The 16,894-nt window shown below is 42.6% G+C and overlaps 1 protein-coding gene across 5 annotated transcripts in view; it reads right to left on the bottom strand.

Annotated features, from left to right (window-relative positions):
- Positions 1-16,894, bottom strand: part of shank3a (SH3 and multiple ankyrin repeat domains 3a) — a 140,602-nt gene that overhangs the window by 49,631 nt on the left and 74,077 nt on the right. For 4 of the 5 annotated variants that reach the window (XM_047333241.1, XM_047333242.1, XM_047333245.1 and 1 more), the window contains 6 exons: positions 15,331-15,408; positions 14,795-14,861; positions 13,685-13,920; positions 13,316-13,485; positions 5,440-5,621; positions 5,004-5,027 (listed from right to left, as the gene is read on the bottom strand). In XM_047333241.1, the coding sequence (XP_047189197.1) occupies positions 5,004-5,027; positions 5,440-5,621; positions 13,316-13,485; positions 13,685-13,920; positions 14,795-14,861; positions 15,331-15,408 (757 nt within the window). The remainder of the gene's footprint in view (positions 1-5,003; positions 5,028-5,439; positions 5,622-13,315; positions 13,486-13,684; positions 13,921-14,794; positions 14,862-15,330; positions 15,409-16,894) is intronic. The other variant, XM_047333243.1, reaches the window with a different exon arrangement.

Genomic DNA, 16,894 nt, shown 5'->3' on the forward strand with positions numbered 1-16,894 from the left:
ACACACACACACACACACACACACAAACGCACACACAAACGCACACACGCACACACGCGCGCGCACACACACGGTTCATTTCATGCTCCTTCCAGACACAGATGAAGTCTAATTAATTCTTCCTAAGCTCACTGTGGGAAGTGAACAGTGATATTTAGTCTAAATTCAACATTTGGCACACTGGCTCTCATCCAACCTGCTCTGCCTGCAAAATGGAGGATATTTTCTGAAATCATGGACAAAAAATATTCAGGTGAATATTGTTTCTAAGAACCACATTGATTTTGTGAAACTCACATTAGGCAGTATTTCATTATGTTTATGTCAGTAAAAGTACTTGTCAGAGCTGTATTGCACTTAGCACCTGTTGCTTAGTAACAGACATATGCAGATGCATTTTAGTCTTAACAATAGCAAGCTGTGTGGTCAAAAACATATGCATTATGCACTACTGAATTTGTATTATATACTGGCTCTTGGACAGTTCAAAACATACAAACATATCAATTAGTGTGTGTGTGTGTGTGTGTGTGTGTGTGTGTGTGTGTGTAGCTAAGTATGCAGGATGAGAAGCATACCTTCAGACAACAGGTTCCATGGAAAGCTTTTGCAGACGTTCAGTATACTAGTATTAGTAAATGGTTTAGCTACACTCTGTGTTCCCAGAGATCATAACAGCAGTAGTAGGTAGTAGCTGCTTTCTGAGCCTTTGTGAAAATAGACCTGGAATAATCCATTAGAACCCAGTATATGTATGCGTAAGTGTCCGTATAGCTGGTCCAGGTATCCTCCAGTGCCCATAGCGGCGTTAATATTCTGCACACACTGTGTTTGGCCAAACCCCATTAATCATGTTTGTGAATGTCTAATCTCAACTTTACTTGCTCTGGTTTCATTTTCATGGCTGTCTGCAAGATTTATAATGGCGTTTGGCGAAGGTGTATGTGGTGTGTATATGTGTGTGTGTGCGTGTGTGTGTGTTTGTGTGATAGAAGTATTACACTGTTATGGAAGTATGTTCTTAAATGTGTCACCTTGTTCAGGAGAAGAATATCCTGAATTTGCAGTTACATACAAACACACACACACACACAAATGTTGTGAATGTATTTTTGTGTTGGGTGTTGTTGACTGTGTGTGGCCTTGTAGGTGCACGCAAGTGTGCAGAAAGCTATACTGGGTTACAGTGGAATGTGTCCTTGTTTGTTACCATGGTGACAATAAATGGCCTTTCAAGAGATGTTCATCCAGTTGATGAGATCAGATTACATCAAGGAAAGGAAAGAGCAGAAACAAACACAGGGGTGAGAAGGGGAATGAGTGTAGAATTGGGATGCAGGAGAGTGGATGGGCCCGATGGACCTGTTAATGGAGTGTACCAAAGTGATCATCTCACACACAGCCACACACACACAGCCACACACACACACACGTACTGTACATAGCTGGAAACAGACACAGACACATAAATGTTTACATAAACAGACCACAAAACCCGATAATACTTGAAGAATCAATTTGTTTAAATAGCACACACGCACACACACACACAAAGTTACCAAGTGTATAACTGTTTAGTGGTCCATTGGAGGCAGCGAGTGAGTGGGTGAATGAAGAAGGACAAACAGACCTCATTACCTGAAACTGACAGTATGCTTTGAGAGCAGATGACCCCACTAAATAGCGAAGAGCAGGGCTGTTTGTTTAGACAACGGCTGTCTAGAGACATTGATCTGAGACAACAGACCAATGGACTGACAATCACAGAGTGAAAACTGGGAAATCAAAATTGACGAGACAGGTTGGATAAAACATGCTCTTGGGGACTCTAGCATTTGATTTAGTCACTAAAACCAAGCTCATCTACTGTTGTACGGTGGGGTTCTACACTATGTGAGTCTATCAGTGCTGGCCTAAGTGAATATGAAGGATGAAAAAGTCGATTTGTTAAAGTTTTCCTTCCACTTACACAATATCTCATGTTCTTTTTTTTTCATATACTGCAGATAAACATTGTGAACTTAAAAATCTTTTGTTGAGGTCACTAGAGGTAACACAAGACTGCAACATTACATAATTTACATGTGCCAACAGATAAATAAATAATTTGTAATCTAAATAATGTTTTAACCACTTTGTCATCCTTCTTTCCAAATTAAAAAGAAAGGTGTTCACTTTACCTTCATGTTCATCATCATCATCATCATCATCATCACTAATGTCAATTGGGAAATCCTCATCGTCCTCACTGCACAGGAAGTCAGCTATAAGGCATTGCATGAATTAATACATAACTGATGAAAAGGTTGTTTTTTATTACATAAACACTTTTTATGTAATGACTGTCCACAGATACTAATTCTTAGTCAAGTTACTATTACACCACAACATTCACTGCTGTATGTTACTGCTACGGCACAGATTACATTACTGCTAACCTTTATAGGGAATCTTAACAGGAAATATGCCTGAGTTTTGAAATCATTTTTGGTAGTTATTGCACATGGCCAAAAAACAATCATTTATTGAGGTGGACTCGTGAGTTCACCTAAAATGTAATGTGGAAGTTGAAAGCACACTTGCTTGGCTGCAAAATGAGTCTGGTTGAACTGCTCGTTCTGATTAGAATATTTCTCTAATTGTGATCAATAAGTTAAAATGAATGAAAAACTAATAATGATCAAAATATCAAGCCAAATGTATGAGTTAAGAGACATGATACTGGTTTAGACCCAGTAAGTTCAGCTGTGGGGTTTAAACAAAGTGCTGTGGTAAGTGTTGCTATAAAACTTTGCTATATTTAACACACAAATCCAGGTAGTTACCTTCACCACAAAGAGTAAAAATATTGTGCAATTTTTAAAGTTTTCAAAATCTCAGATTGACAAAAGGCTTAGCCGCACGCACACACACGACCAGGAACGAGCAGCAGCTCTACTGCTGAGAGTCACAGTAGGTCTCCCATTAGAACAAAATCAATGGTCTTCATTAAACTACAGTGTGACACATCTTTGCCCATGTGGCATACAATACTCCCTGCCTCAGCAGGCCACCAGTTGGACCTACTAACAGGCGAGCTAATAAACAGTTATGCTAATGCTTACATATGTAAGCATGGATGTTAACACACAGAAACACAAACAGTTTATGTAGTTCGATTTACCCAGTCTGATCTCATCATAGAGATGCTCCTCTGGTGTGGCTGGTGAGAAAGGTGTGAGGTCATTATCATTAACAGGGAGAAAGAGTTGAGTGTATGAGTGACTTCATTTCCTTGACTTTGTGTGTGTGTGTGTGTGTGTGTGTGTGTGTGTGTGTGTGTGTGTGTGTGTGTGTGTGTGTGTGTGTGTGTGTGTGTCATCGTCAGCTTGGGGGAAATAACTGTGCAGTTGATTTCTTCACAAACATGCACATTCACATACCCACACACATACATCTAGTCTTGACCTCGACTGACATCCATGAAGGTGAGGACTGTTGTGATTTGTCTGTCACCTTAATCCGGGAGGATAAAACAGGAAAAGATAAAGAAATAAATCTATTTTCCAATCTCTTTCATTTCCCTTACCCCCTCTTGTCCTCCACTGCAAATGAGCCCTATTACTGTTAGCAACTCATCCATTTATGAATGCAGATTAGATGAAATGCATTATGTATCAAACTAAGGGTCATCCATCCCTACAGGAAGTGGCCTTTCAAGCCTGGCCTCACTCTGCACCAGGGGGGCTGGTCATTCCCTGATCGGACGACATCAAACGCACTACAGAGAATTTGGTTATCATACCAAATCCACTCCGTAGAACCTGAACTGCCTGGGCGGTTTGAGCAGTTCTCCAACCCAGCTGACATCTGATTTGTATTTCTCAGTATATATCCCAAGACTACAGAACCATAGAGAATCCAACAGAGTCATGGTATGATGGTCAGTGTTGCATAACAGTGCCAGATGGTTTACTTGGCTGGGCCATGGTGCTGGCAGCCATGCGACCATAAGCTTGTTTCCTTCCTGGCCAACATGAAAGAAAAAGGCAAAACCTTGTGTTCACATTAGTGGCAGGGGTATGGATTCGGCTGCACCAACAGAAAAGCCAGTGACAGCAGATCCATTCAGTAGAGGGAGCCATACTGGCTGCTGTTGAGTCATCACATTTTGATAACATTTGAGTCAACATCAGGACGCATCATTCAGATTTGTTCAGCAAAACAGTCTGATTTGTTTATCGCCCTCTTGTGCAATGTTTCCATAAAACCGAAAATACAGTAAAGAGGCTCCAAGTATACAGGGGGTGGTCTGCTGGTAAGGGTGTGTCAGGTCAGAGAGGCTGGGACACAACATCTACGTAGATAAGGGTGGGGATACTTAAGTATGTATCCAGGCAGAGAGATGGGTTCTTGTAATTGGGTTTAGACTACTGATTCTGTTGTTTGCTACTCAATGAGTAAGTGGGAAAAGGAGACAAGAGAGTGTGTGTTCTTTGATGTGTTGTTAACGTAGGCACAGAATCCAAATTGACCCTTATCTGTACTTCCTATGCCTATGCAGATCTGAAAGGAACATGAGAGGTCTCAGAATGAGTGCGGCCACCCTCTTCTCTCCAACTTTTTTTGAGGACATGAGGGAACTGTTTCCATTTAGCTAATGTGGGTTTGATCCATGGTGATGCATGTGATGGGGCAGGCTGTAGGGTGTGGAGTCAATGTGGAAGTGGGTGTCTGTGGACAGGTGATAAGAGGAAGGAGAAAAGCAGTTGTACATTCAGGGAGAGGCACTTTAACAGAGGAAGTGAGGACAGTGGTATGCATACCAATGATGAAAAGAAAACGGGACCTGTTTGAATTTGCATGCCCTCTCCTTGAAGTAATCACAGATTTAGAGAGAGATTGTAAACATATCTCAAGAGGATTCAAACAGGGCCACGTACTAACTGCTATGCTGCAGGTGTAGGGTTGACACTGAGATATGTGGAAGAGATACAGGGTGAAAAGAATATGATGGAGTTTACCTTCTACGTCATTACAGTCATAGTCTTGAGTGAAGCATGGATGGAGACAAAAGCACACACACAAACACATGAAAGCGAAGCCACGGCAGCTCTGTGTAAAGCACAAAGCAGCTTATTACTAGTGAATGAGAAGTCAAGTGAAACGACACTGAAATGACTTCCAGGTTGAAAGATTACATAAGTGCTTTGCAGCGAAAATCATAGTGAAGTAATGGTGTGCTTTGTATCTGGAGAGCATGAACATAGGGATGTCTGCTTCTTTGATTCTGCACTCCTTGAAGCTACATGTAGCCATGGACTTCACAGTAGATCTGAAACATTACTGGTCGTGATGACAGAGAGCTGCTGTCATGCATATGAAATAAAGGTTAGTGGCCTTTAAGGTTAAGCAAGGGTATAAAATCTGTAGTAACAAAAATGATTGCAGGCAACCTACCTTTAACCCTCTCTCCACGGTTGAGTTGGATTTCTCCCTCCCCCTGTGGCGTGTAGGGCTTGACCACGATGAAGGTACGTCCTGGGACGGCACTGTAGAGTTTCCGTTTGGGCCCACGGGGGCCTGTCAGCGCTGGAGGGGTGTGATGAGGAGGGCTTGGATCCCTCTGCACTGAGCCGGGGCTGTAAACAAATACATATGTTACAGTGGTGATTCCCGGGAGCTGGTAGCTGAAGCCCGTGGTCACAGACATGGTCGTCAGCGGGACAGCACCCTGGTGGCTCCCCCTGGTTGTTATGGTGGCCAGTGAGGGATACATAAACAAGTCCCCGTGCCTGCCGATCAACAGTCAACAGTCAGTGTTCCCTGGGAGAGTCATGAGAGGACAGTATACTCCTCCCACCCCCCACACCCCCCTCCTTATTCCCACTCTTCCTTCCTTAATACCACAGAGAAAATCCTTCTTGATCCATTTTGCCCTCTCTCTGTTCTATCTCTCCCCTCTCCCCCGCATCCTAACCAAGGTGGAAGCAGAAATATTTAACGGTAAGAGGGACTGCACTGTTTCCTTCTGTGTAGGTCTGTCAGATCCGTCTGGAAGCCCCCCTTAGTCAAACACATCCGGAGTTGGGGTTCCAGTAGTAGCCCCCTCCAGAGAGGGACAGAAATCCCCCGTGTGTCCCCAGTTCGAGCTGCTCCAGACTGGGCTACAGATCTTTCCTTGTCCTTGGGTCCTGGTTCTCCTGCTGTGGAGGAGAGAGGCTGGATCTACTCCCTGACTCCCGCTCCTTCTCCCGGGAGTCCCGCCGCGTCTGCCTCTCCTCTCCCCTCCACCCCTCACACACGCACACACACTCACACACACTCTGACAATGCTGCTGCTACTGCTGCTGCTGAGCTCCGTGGCTCCCCTCCCCTTTGACGGCTCGCGCACACTCACACACCACGAACCCTCTATGTGCATTCTAGCCGTGCGAACAGGCACATGCACAGACAACCCCGCCGATCCTGCTAAGATTGCACCTCCAGTAGCATGGCATATGCCACTAGCAGCATGTCACTAACACATCGCTGTCATACACATAAGCACACGAGTCCCAGAGCACGATTGATCTCCTCCTGCCTGTCTGCCTGCGAGTGTGCATGCGCCATGGCTTCCTGAGGCGGGCTGTGAGAGTATGTGTTTGTGTGTGTGTGTGTGTGTGTGTGTGTGTGTGTGCATGCTTGTGTGCAGTGGGGGGGGGGGGGGGGGGGCAGCCCATTTGGTTTAATTGTTGCTCCTCCCTCTTTCGCTTTGCCTTCAATCCCCTCCTCTCTCATTCTCTTGCTTCCATTTCTCTTATCCTTCTCCTTCGCAACCTTTCTTTGCATTGCATCTTCACCCTCTCTCTCTCTCTCTCTCTCTCTCTCCCTCTCTCTTTCCTTCTCTCTGGTGGTGAATTCTAATACAGCAGTGGCAGAGCTCCGCCTAGTCTTCATTCATCACTACTTTGCCGCTGCTGTGTAAGTTGCATTCAGTATAATATTGCTGCTTGTGCTGTCAAAGCTTTTTATGTATTAAATATTTACACACAAGCTTCATGTAGTGTAAAACATTTACCTGATCTGGGATTATGGGTTTGTGTGTATTACAGATGTATACAAACTCTCTGTTCATTCACTGTAACAATTATGTAACAAGTGACTTTTTTAATGCACCGAAATGAAACTTTAATGCTATTCTCAGCGACATTTCCAAACAACTGTCTATCTACCTTTTAAACCCTTTCAGTCTCTTGTCATTCCTCCACCTGCACGTTGTATCCAACACTTTATTCTTTCATTCACCTGATGCCAGTCACCTGTGCCCTTTCCCCTTCATTTTCCATCCTTGTGTCAACCACGTTCCTCATTTCAAGCCTTATTTGTCTCTTTCCTTTCCCAACTCTCTATTGCTTTTCTTGCTCTCTCCATCTCACCCAACCTCTCTTTCTCTGTCCCCCTCTCCATCGAAACAACGGCTTGCTGACGGCTTTCCAATTACCGTAGGGACTGAGGGGCCGGGATGGCTGCCGCATGTTAATGTCGGAGCCCTGGCACTAAACATCAGCAGCACACAGAGAGGGGGGGATGGAGAGCTGGAAAAGTATGGCGATGAGGCTATGTCAAAGTGACATGGACAACAACAAAAAAGAGATATCTTAAGGATATCTATTCCAATGACTCAAATAAGCCTCTTCCATACACACAGCTTTGCCACCTCATACACCTACTGTGAGGTTATGTTCACAGCCTGACCCCAGTTGCTCCCTGCAGCAAAGATGATGATCGTCAGGTCGGGGCCCAAGCTTAACGGTAGCAAGGGAGAACCAAGTGTCTTTGCTAGTTTCAGGCCGACACAGTTGTCATTTTCCTTTCATATTAAATAGCAAATGCACTTGGGCGTGTTGTTGGTCTTAAAATTAGGTATGGTCAGACACATTGCTGAGCTCAACATCAGCAATGGCATCATGGGGATGGTATAGAACATGCCACACTACCAGCTAGTTTGGCTCAAACTGGTGGAGCAGAACCGACAGCACTATTACCGTAGCTGTAGCTGTGTTGACAGCTGATGAGGAAGCCTCGAGGTGAGGTGGCGGACATTTCCGACAGTCACTCTTAGCAGTTGACGTAAGAGTGGGCCATTTCAGCAAAGTGTTCTTTTATTTTCCTTAAGTAAGAAATGATTTAGACATGAGTCTTTATTTATTTACCATGATGATTTGGTGCACAATTCACAAGTGCAAACTTTTGCTGCATTTAATACAAGTCTTATTTTGATTTTTTCCTAAATCATTTGACTTGAAATACATGGTGTATCGCCCCAGTTGACTCACTGAAAAAAAAACACATTACAGCTATTGAATGTGATAGTAATTCATTATGTTTCAATCAAAATACATCTATAAATCTACATCCTTATTTAACTAAATATAACATATTTGACTTAAAAATGTGAGTCGCACAATGCAACCAAGGGCATTTTCTGCAACAATGGCGCAAACGTTTTTATGCTATTTATTGGTTTCATCTGTGTTGTCAAGATTGGACCAAACTTGATTTTATTTCAGATAAGTGTCCCTCATCAGAAGTCTTAAAACCAATAATATGAGCAGTCCCGCCATCAGATACTTGATCCGGATCAATGAACCAAACAGTTTAACATTTTAAACAGCTCAACAATGAGTCAAACTGCCTCAGTTTGGATGTCAAAAGCTATTAACACTCACGATGCAACAGCAAATGTCATTAAATGCCATTTTCACAGAAGCTACCAAAAACCAAGCAGTTCCAGTGTCGCCTTTTCTCACATGACTGCCTTGCTGTCTCAGGTAAATCGCTTTTTCCTCAAATAGACCAGCTCTCTAAGGTGAGATGAGCCCATTATACACACACACTCATAATCAGCATCACAATTTGCATCCTAATGATGATCAGTCTGTCCTTGCCTTGCTGCTCTGGACTGAATATACTATATGCTCTCTTTTTCTTTCTTGCCCAATGTGGGAGTGTTTGTGGCTGTCAGGGAGGATGAAGAATACATAAAAGCTTAAGCAAAATTAGAAGAAGGGGTCAATTGTTGTGGTCAACAAATAAATCTAAACTCCACCTCAATGTGAGAACAGGGGAGGAGGCTCGAATAAACAAACCATTTAGCTTATATGGACACAGTTGTATTGGCATTTTCTTATAGCCTGGGACCCAGACAAAATCTGGGAGCTGATTTTATTTGCTCTGCCAGACAAGGGTCTGAGTCCCCTCAAATGGAAAGCGATGTCCCTCTGGCAGAAAATTTCCTGGTCCAATCACAACCGAATATCTGATAATGGGCGGGGATTATCCCATGACGAAAGTACCCGATATTTTCAAATGTCTCCAAAAAGAGCGGCAACACTTGTTTACAGTCATCGTAGAATCTCCGCTCTGCTCTAGTCTGTTGACATTTTCGTGTCGCTTGACTGACGTCTCATGATTCATTGCTCTCACTGGTTGAAAATTAACTGAGAGGTCCCAGAGTCTGGCCACGCCAGGCTATCTTTTTCCGGGTGCGTTGTGGGTTTGTGGAGGGGATATGGGGACACAGGGCCTTGGTCTGAGCCATCTGTCATACATAATTAATTCCCCAACTGAAATAAAGGAAGTTAAGTATTTTATGGTCTTGTCTTCATTCCAGTGATATTGTTCAGCAAACATTTTTTCGGTGGTTAAGATGAGACGGCACTGACGTCATTAAACAATAACTGTTGCAATATTGTCAAGCAATATCGTAGAGGGAGAATAAATAATGATGTAATTCAATGAATTACTAAAATATAATTTAATAAATAATAATCTTTCTGCTGATTCTGCACAGCAGCAGCAAAACTATTAACGCATTGAAAACAATGCTAGACTGGACCTAGTTACTCACTTAAACCCTATGGGTGAGATTGGATAACATACAATGTAGGGAAAAGAACATGACAGCAACAAAACAGGTTGACATTTGGACCCACTTGAAATATAATGCCACTGAGAAGAGAGCGAGTGTATAGTATTGTTGACTGAGAAGCAGTGAGGCTACAAGATCACAAAGGCAAAGTTAGTTCCCTTTCAAGGGTTTCTTAGCTAACCCTCAGGGACAAGGTGGAGGGCTTAGATATGCAGAAGGCACTCAGAGTAAAACTTCCCAGGCTGATAAAACTGGAGGAGACCCCAGGGCAAATCCAGAACATGCTGTAGGGATTACAGTTCAAGTCTGGCCCGGGAATGCCTTGGAATCCCCCAGGAAGAGCTGGAGGATATGTCTGAAAAGATGCAGAAGATGCTGAGGAGTAATTTAAGGTACCAGAGGTACTAGCATGTCATGGTTCTGTCCTGCCTTTACTGGCCTTAAAACAAATTGTCAAGTGGTCAGCTGGACTAATTTGTTACCCACACCTTCTACGCTTTAATCTGCCCTGGTTAGCTTTGATATTTCCTTTTTTTTTTATTTAGTCTTAATGTGTCACTCTGACCTACATGTATCTGTATCCTCTCCATTGTCTCTGCGTAAACTTTCCGCTAAAGCCTGGCACAAGCGTTTGAACCCTGACAGCGCTGCACACGGCCGCGGAGGCAGCGATGGTAAAATTCCACAGGAACTTGCTGGAGTCTGCCGCTGAGCGAGCTGTTGACCGGCCAAGCTAATTTCACACTCCCCTGGTACCCGTGATGCCTCTGGAGTTACCATGGGCATAAACAGAAGGTCAAAGAGAGAAACAGAGAGAGAGGGAAAAATAAGAGAGAGAAAATATTCAAGGACAGCATCAGTTTCACTTGGCTGCAGGTTCTGGCCATAGAGACTAGCTTCTCGTTTGAGGCTTTTTATACATTCACCTCACTTCTGTACTTGGCGTAAGGCTAATATGCACAAGGTCTCAACTCCCTGTGTACAGAAGGCCATTTAGGCCAGGGCACAGCAGACATACTAATCCTGCTGTCCTTCTTTTGTTCACCTCTATACTTTTCCCTTTCTTCACCCTCCAATCATCCTGGTACAAAAGGAGCACACTACCAGGTATCTCTCTCAGTCAACGTTAATGCCAACATATAGTGCCTGATGTACTGTAGCGGAGGAAGATGCACTTACTGTAAAGTTGCCCATGAGAGAAAGATGAGGGTGGGTTAACACAGCAGGGCAAATTTATCAATGAACCATATTCACCTCGAATAACTCTATTTCAGATTGAGCACTACAGAGATTTAGTTTCGATGAGTCTGACGGGTGCATGCTACATGATGTAATAAAGGATGTTGACTGCTCTCTGGCTTCAAACCTTAGATAAATGGCACTGTGTGTACGTGTTTATATGAACTTGTACGAGAGAGAGAGGATGAGAGGGAGAAAGGGAAAGCAAGAGAGACAGAGACAAGAGAGAGAGAGAGAGAGCGGGAGAAAAATAAAAAACAAAAAATAAATAAATGAATGTACTGAATAAATCAAGTCATAAAAACACAGAGTGAAAGATGAGCTCTTGAGAGAGAGAGAAAGAGAGTCTTTGATGGATGGAGTTAGGTGACAGGAGAGTATTAGAGCAGAGGGGAATACAGCTGGAATTGTGTATGTAATGCAATTCCCCTCTCAGACATGAGACTGTTAGACACAAACACTGGCATCCACGTAACGTTGAATCATATTAGATGTGTGCTGTACGTAAGTGATCTGTCCCTGACCTATGATTACAATAAAAGGTGTAACAAACTGAGGATTCTATTTTTTTGATCTATGCGCATGGTCTAAAGCGCATTTAAGGCATGTCCAAATCCACTTTTGCTAATTTAATGGCAGCAAAAAAGGTTACTCTGGCAGACACATGGTTCAAAGGGGTTGTACTTAGTCTCTTGATTAATCACGGGCGTGTTTTGTGCATAACATGCAACAAACCAGAGTGTCATCTCCCATTTTCTTTAATGCACCATGGCATATTATTACTATGAGGGCAGGTTGAGAGAGGAGGCTTCATTGCAATGGTTTCACTTCAGCAAGCTTAGTGTACATAGTGTACGCATGTTATGCATCCACCTATGTAGGCACATTCTATATTAATGATATGCCCTTAAATCAACACTGAAATACTGCACCATTGACTTCAGACCAGGATTTTTTTTGGGGGGGGGGGGGGGGTCAAACGTGCAATTGTTTTCTGGCGCCTAAAAATAGTAATGGGCCAACACTACACCTGACTACAACTCACTTGAAGACCAACTCAGATTGACGCAAGGGCATTTGCAAAATACAACAACGTGGACAATGGACAGAAAAATGACAACCGAGTCGGTCTGAGACGAGCAAAGACAGCCTGTGCCAGGTGTAAGATAGAGCCCCATGTGTCAGTGAACCACTGTGACCGGGGTCCTGGTTCACTGTGAAGTTTGTCAAATGCTTCCATGCACAAGGGAGATTTGCTCCCACACCCAGCAGCACAAGGACATCTGTGGATTTATGTATCATTCCAGTGACGAGCTGCTTTGAACCGAGTGGCGCGTCCAATAACATTACTCATAGTTCTAGTTTCAGAATGTATCCTCTGTCTAACAATCTGTCTCACACAAACTGACGTACACACACACACACACGCGCACACACACACATTCACAGCTTGGAAGTCCTCAATTGGTCCCCATGGTGATCATTATTAGCCTCTTTCCATCTGTCTATCTCTGAACTGTGAAGGCCCACATGCACATCGTACGAAAACAGACACACAGATTCAAAGCATGTTATTTACCCTCTGTCCTCGTAGTAGGACAAATGCTGCCTTTCAGCCTAGCTTGGTTCATTAACAGGCCTGTTGTCTATGACAGACGCACCATGTCACTAATTATTGTCCTCAAACCCTAAAAAAAGCACTGGCCACACAACAGCTACAACAAATTATAAACGATCTCTTACTGATCAATGTTTCAGTCTTTCACTACAAATTTGATCGCAAATCTATTAACATGCAGTACATTTTCCTGTTCAGTCCAAATGTATGTTCAGATGACTTGTTTGGGCAGTTTGCAGTAAAGTTAAAACTTGAGCAGCAGTACAGGTAAAACTTAAAAACTGTTTTCATATGTGCCTGTGATTGGTGTATAATGAAATAAAGGAATTGCAGAATGCTGCCTGGTGACTAACAACTAACAACAAGTAGGTGCATAATCACAAGACCAATCACAGATTATCTATTTTAAGATAATAGCTGCCAAGACTGGTAAGTGTGAGACATTGAGTAGCAGCAGGAAGAAACCAATTTGCTTGTATATAAAGCTCTTTAAAAACTAATTTAGTTGAGTGATCACTAGAAATAAATTATAAAGTTGAACTAAGGTCGAAGCAATTCTTACAGACCTGAGTCTTCCACGAGGGCCGTGTCCGTGAGGGTAGCCATGGCTGTGGGACCTTCTGGGAATCGGCCTGTCCTCTTCATGCATGTGATGTAGTGAAGGCGAGCGTGAATGGGAGGATCTAGAGCTGCCGGTACTCTGGATACTGCTGTCAGGCATCTCACCATGACGGCTCTGACACACAGCAGGAGAAGAGACAAGTATCATGTGCATGTGTACAACATTGTTATCATCTATGTGTAATATGAGGACCAAATACACTAAGAGACCAAATCAATAAAATGATGTCAAACTACCTTTCTCATTTCCTTAACTCACAGTTTTTGTGCTAAAATGTGCACTGATGGATAAGAATTCAATGACTCCATCTTACCTCTCCGAGGCTGCTGTGCTGCTGCTGCTGCCCGAGAGCTGGCAGACTGCGTAGTGAGGGGACAGGGGAGTGACCCTGACGGCCACGAATTTCTCGGGGGGCCTGACCGTGGATGTGATCGTGGTCCCCGTTCAGGTTGTTGTCACTCGCAGAGCGGAGCAAGGAACGTGGCGAGGGCAGGGGGCCAGCAATCACACGTCGACGGCTGGTGTAGGAGGGGGTCTCTCTGAAAGGTACTGAGAGGAGAAAGACATATGCAGCTCGTTACTAATTCACAACCAACCTGACAGTGATTCCAGGCCGTGATTCCATTTGTAATGGTCTACACGCAGATATAATCTATATGAAGATTTCTACACAAAGGATCATATGACACAATGGATCTGGTTCTGATGGTTCTGCAGCAAACTTGGAGATGAGACTATTAAACTGCAATACTGCTTTATCAGTCTTATCAGTAATCATGATTTAATACCGACCATTGAAGAATGAAAACCAAAAACAGAATAAGAGAAGCTGTTTAATATCTTTGACAATGAAATGACTGGGCTATTATTGTATCTGTGAATTAAATAGTCTTATTAGGAAAACTTTCAACCTAAACCATGAATCATTAATATTTGCATTCACACATATTACAGGCACATTTTCAAGATAATGTAACATGTGTCTATAGTGTAATGGAATGGTAACATTTTGAATGAAAGATTCATAAACGCCACACATTCTACATGATTGATATTTTAAACTGTTTATAGCTGAAAGGAATACAACATCTGCATAACATTACTGCATGATGTGGGAAAAAAAGGGTCTTACATACTGTCCACACTAGATGGCAGAGTTTTCCTGTTCATGTGACAGAGAAACTGTTCAACTCAGCAGGGTTCTAATAAACACCTCCACATCCCTTCTCTTTCACATCTCCTTTCCTTCATTTCTACACACCTCTATAATCAACCTGCCATCACTTTCCTTGAGCTTCTCTTTCCACTGTCTGTGCACAGCCATTCCTCTGTCTGACGTCTCCCTGACACCACATTCACATCTACACCAATGAAACACTGAGGGAGCATGTTGATATACAGTGTTTCGCTGCTGTCAACTTACCAACATCTGATGATTTGTGGACCTTTATGATTTCAGCCAAATCAAAGTTTCCTGCTATAATAGCCACCTGGGAGTGGGGAAAAGACAGAAGTAAAGGTGAGTGGAAAAAAAAATAAAATCTCAGAAATAAGTGAATATAAAAACATTTTCTCTCTCACTCTACTAATAAATGTTTTACAAATTCTGTCCTTTGTTGAAGCAGATGTGCATAATCTGTATCATGTGGAAATGTTCTCAGGACTGTCTGGACCACACAAACAAATGTCAGAGCAAATTAACTTTAAATTAATTAAATTAAATCTGTGTCAGTGTCAATTTCACACAGACTTTGTTAACCAGAAGGCCTGGAGTTCAGACACTGGCCTCAATGGTAGTGCAGAGAGGGAGGTAGCTGTTAAGCTGCCAAAGTTTTAGTCATTTAGTCAACATTAGGGCTAGGCCTAGTCCGCTATGCTACGACATCTCAAAAGATGTAAGGTATGCTAATACACAGTAACACACAGTGGTCAATGGATACCACACGCACACACACACACCTGAAAGGCGGTTTGGCTGTTGTAGTTCTTCATCTCTTTATTGGCCCCTCGAAACAGGAGAACTCGTGCACAGCTATCCTGAATGACAACAGAGAGATTTACGTGTTTAATGTCATTGGATTTGGTTTTTGGGACAGAATGGGTACAGCGTATGTCTGTTTGTAAGTCAAAGGTTAGGGATGGTGTTCTCATTGAGCAAGCATGTTTAATGTTGTTTCCTATTTGGCAGTCACTCTGTGTCCACTTTTTTTGAAAACTGGATATCTGTCGTCGTTGAAAACCATACATTTGTTCTGTAGATATCTAAAGAAATCCTATAGTTCTCTTAATTATTTTTATGGGGATGGACTTATCTGCCATTATTTCTGCTGCGAGTGTATGTGTTGCACTTATAGGCAGTCGAGGAGAAAAGGTGATGGGATTTCCCTGTTGGTTTCTCTTTTTTTCCAATAACGGTGAGAAGCAAATGTACATGGTATGACAACCATCAATTTTCAATATACCATGGCATGAACCTAACCTTAAAACATGTCTTCACCTTAAAATGTAATGATTTAGGTTCTATAGAGAAACAGATTTTGATTACAGTAAACAAATGAGTAGAACAAAAAGTAAATAATGGAAGACAAAGAGATGGACAGTCCTTACAAAGAGACACAAAGTGAGTTTAGCAAGACAATGGTTATTATAAAAGGTATACATAGATTCTGTCAGCAAAGCAATGGCTAAACTATGACTAAAAGCAGCATGGGGGTATATGAAAAAAAAGAACATAGGTTGAAATTAGTTCATACATCACAACAAGACCCAAACAGCCATCCTCATCAGTTCATAACCACACATGTTTTCTCTTGTGTGTCAGAATGTTTCAATGAGCACAGGCGCCTCTGGCAAAAAAAAAAGAAAAAAAGCCCAATAATAGATTGATAGACGTGTCCGTGTACTGGCTGGCTGAGGGTCGATATGTAATTTAACACTGAGAGCAAAATTAACACGACTAGCCTTGCTCCACAATCAAAACAATGACTCTGGTGGCTACTGTGACCACTGAGTCACACACTCAGGGACACACATGGAGAGATTGATTTTACATGAGGTTCAGTTTATATTGTCCATGTGGCTTTACTCATCAAGCTGGACACAACTGATGAACACCCACACACATTTCTGTACAAAGCTAACACTAATGCAGTGGAGCACCCACTACGGTGTCTACTGGGATACAGAAAACTTACAGAAACCTGCAGCCCATGTAAAACATACAGTTGGTAATTGAAACATGAGGCTTTTTGTAAATAGAGCAGGTCCTATGAATAATGCATGATTACTCTAGCTGCTAATAGCCTATACTAGCATTCAGGCTCCTAAACATCTAAAAGCCGTATAGATGAACACCTACGGCTGTTAGATTAGCTAATTGCTTATCAACCATATATTATGCAGTTCCATGAACAGCTACTGTAAGTGCATTGATATATACATACACAAAAAGATATAAAAACACACAGTGTAGAGAGTCATAATGATCACTGAATGATCTGAAGCAAAATGTGAGGCGCTAATG

Source organism: Scophthalmus maximus, chromosome 7 (genome assembly GCF_022379125.1).
Source record: "Scophthalmus maximus strain ysfricsl-2021 chromosome 7, ASM2237912v1, whole genome shotgun sequence".
Classification (NCBI taxonomy): Eukaryota; Metazoa; Chordata; class Actinopteri; order Pleuronectiformes; family Scophthalmidae; genus Scophthalmus; species Scophthalmus maximus.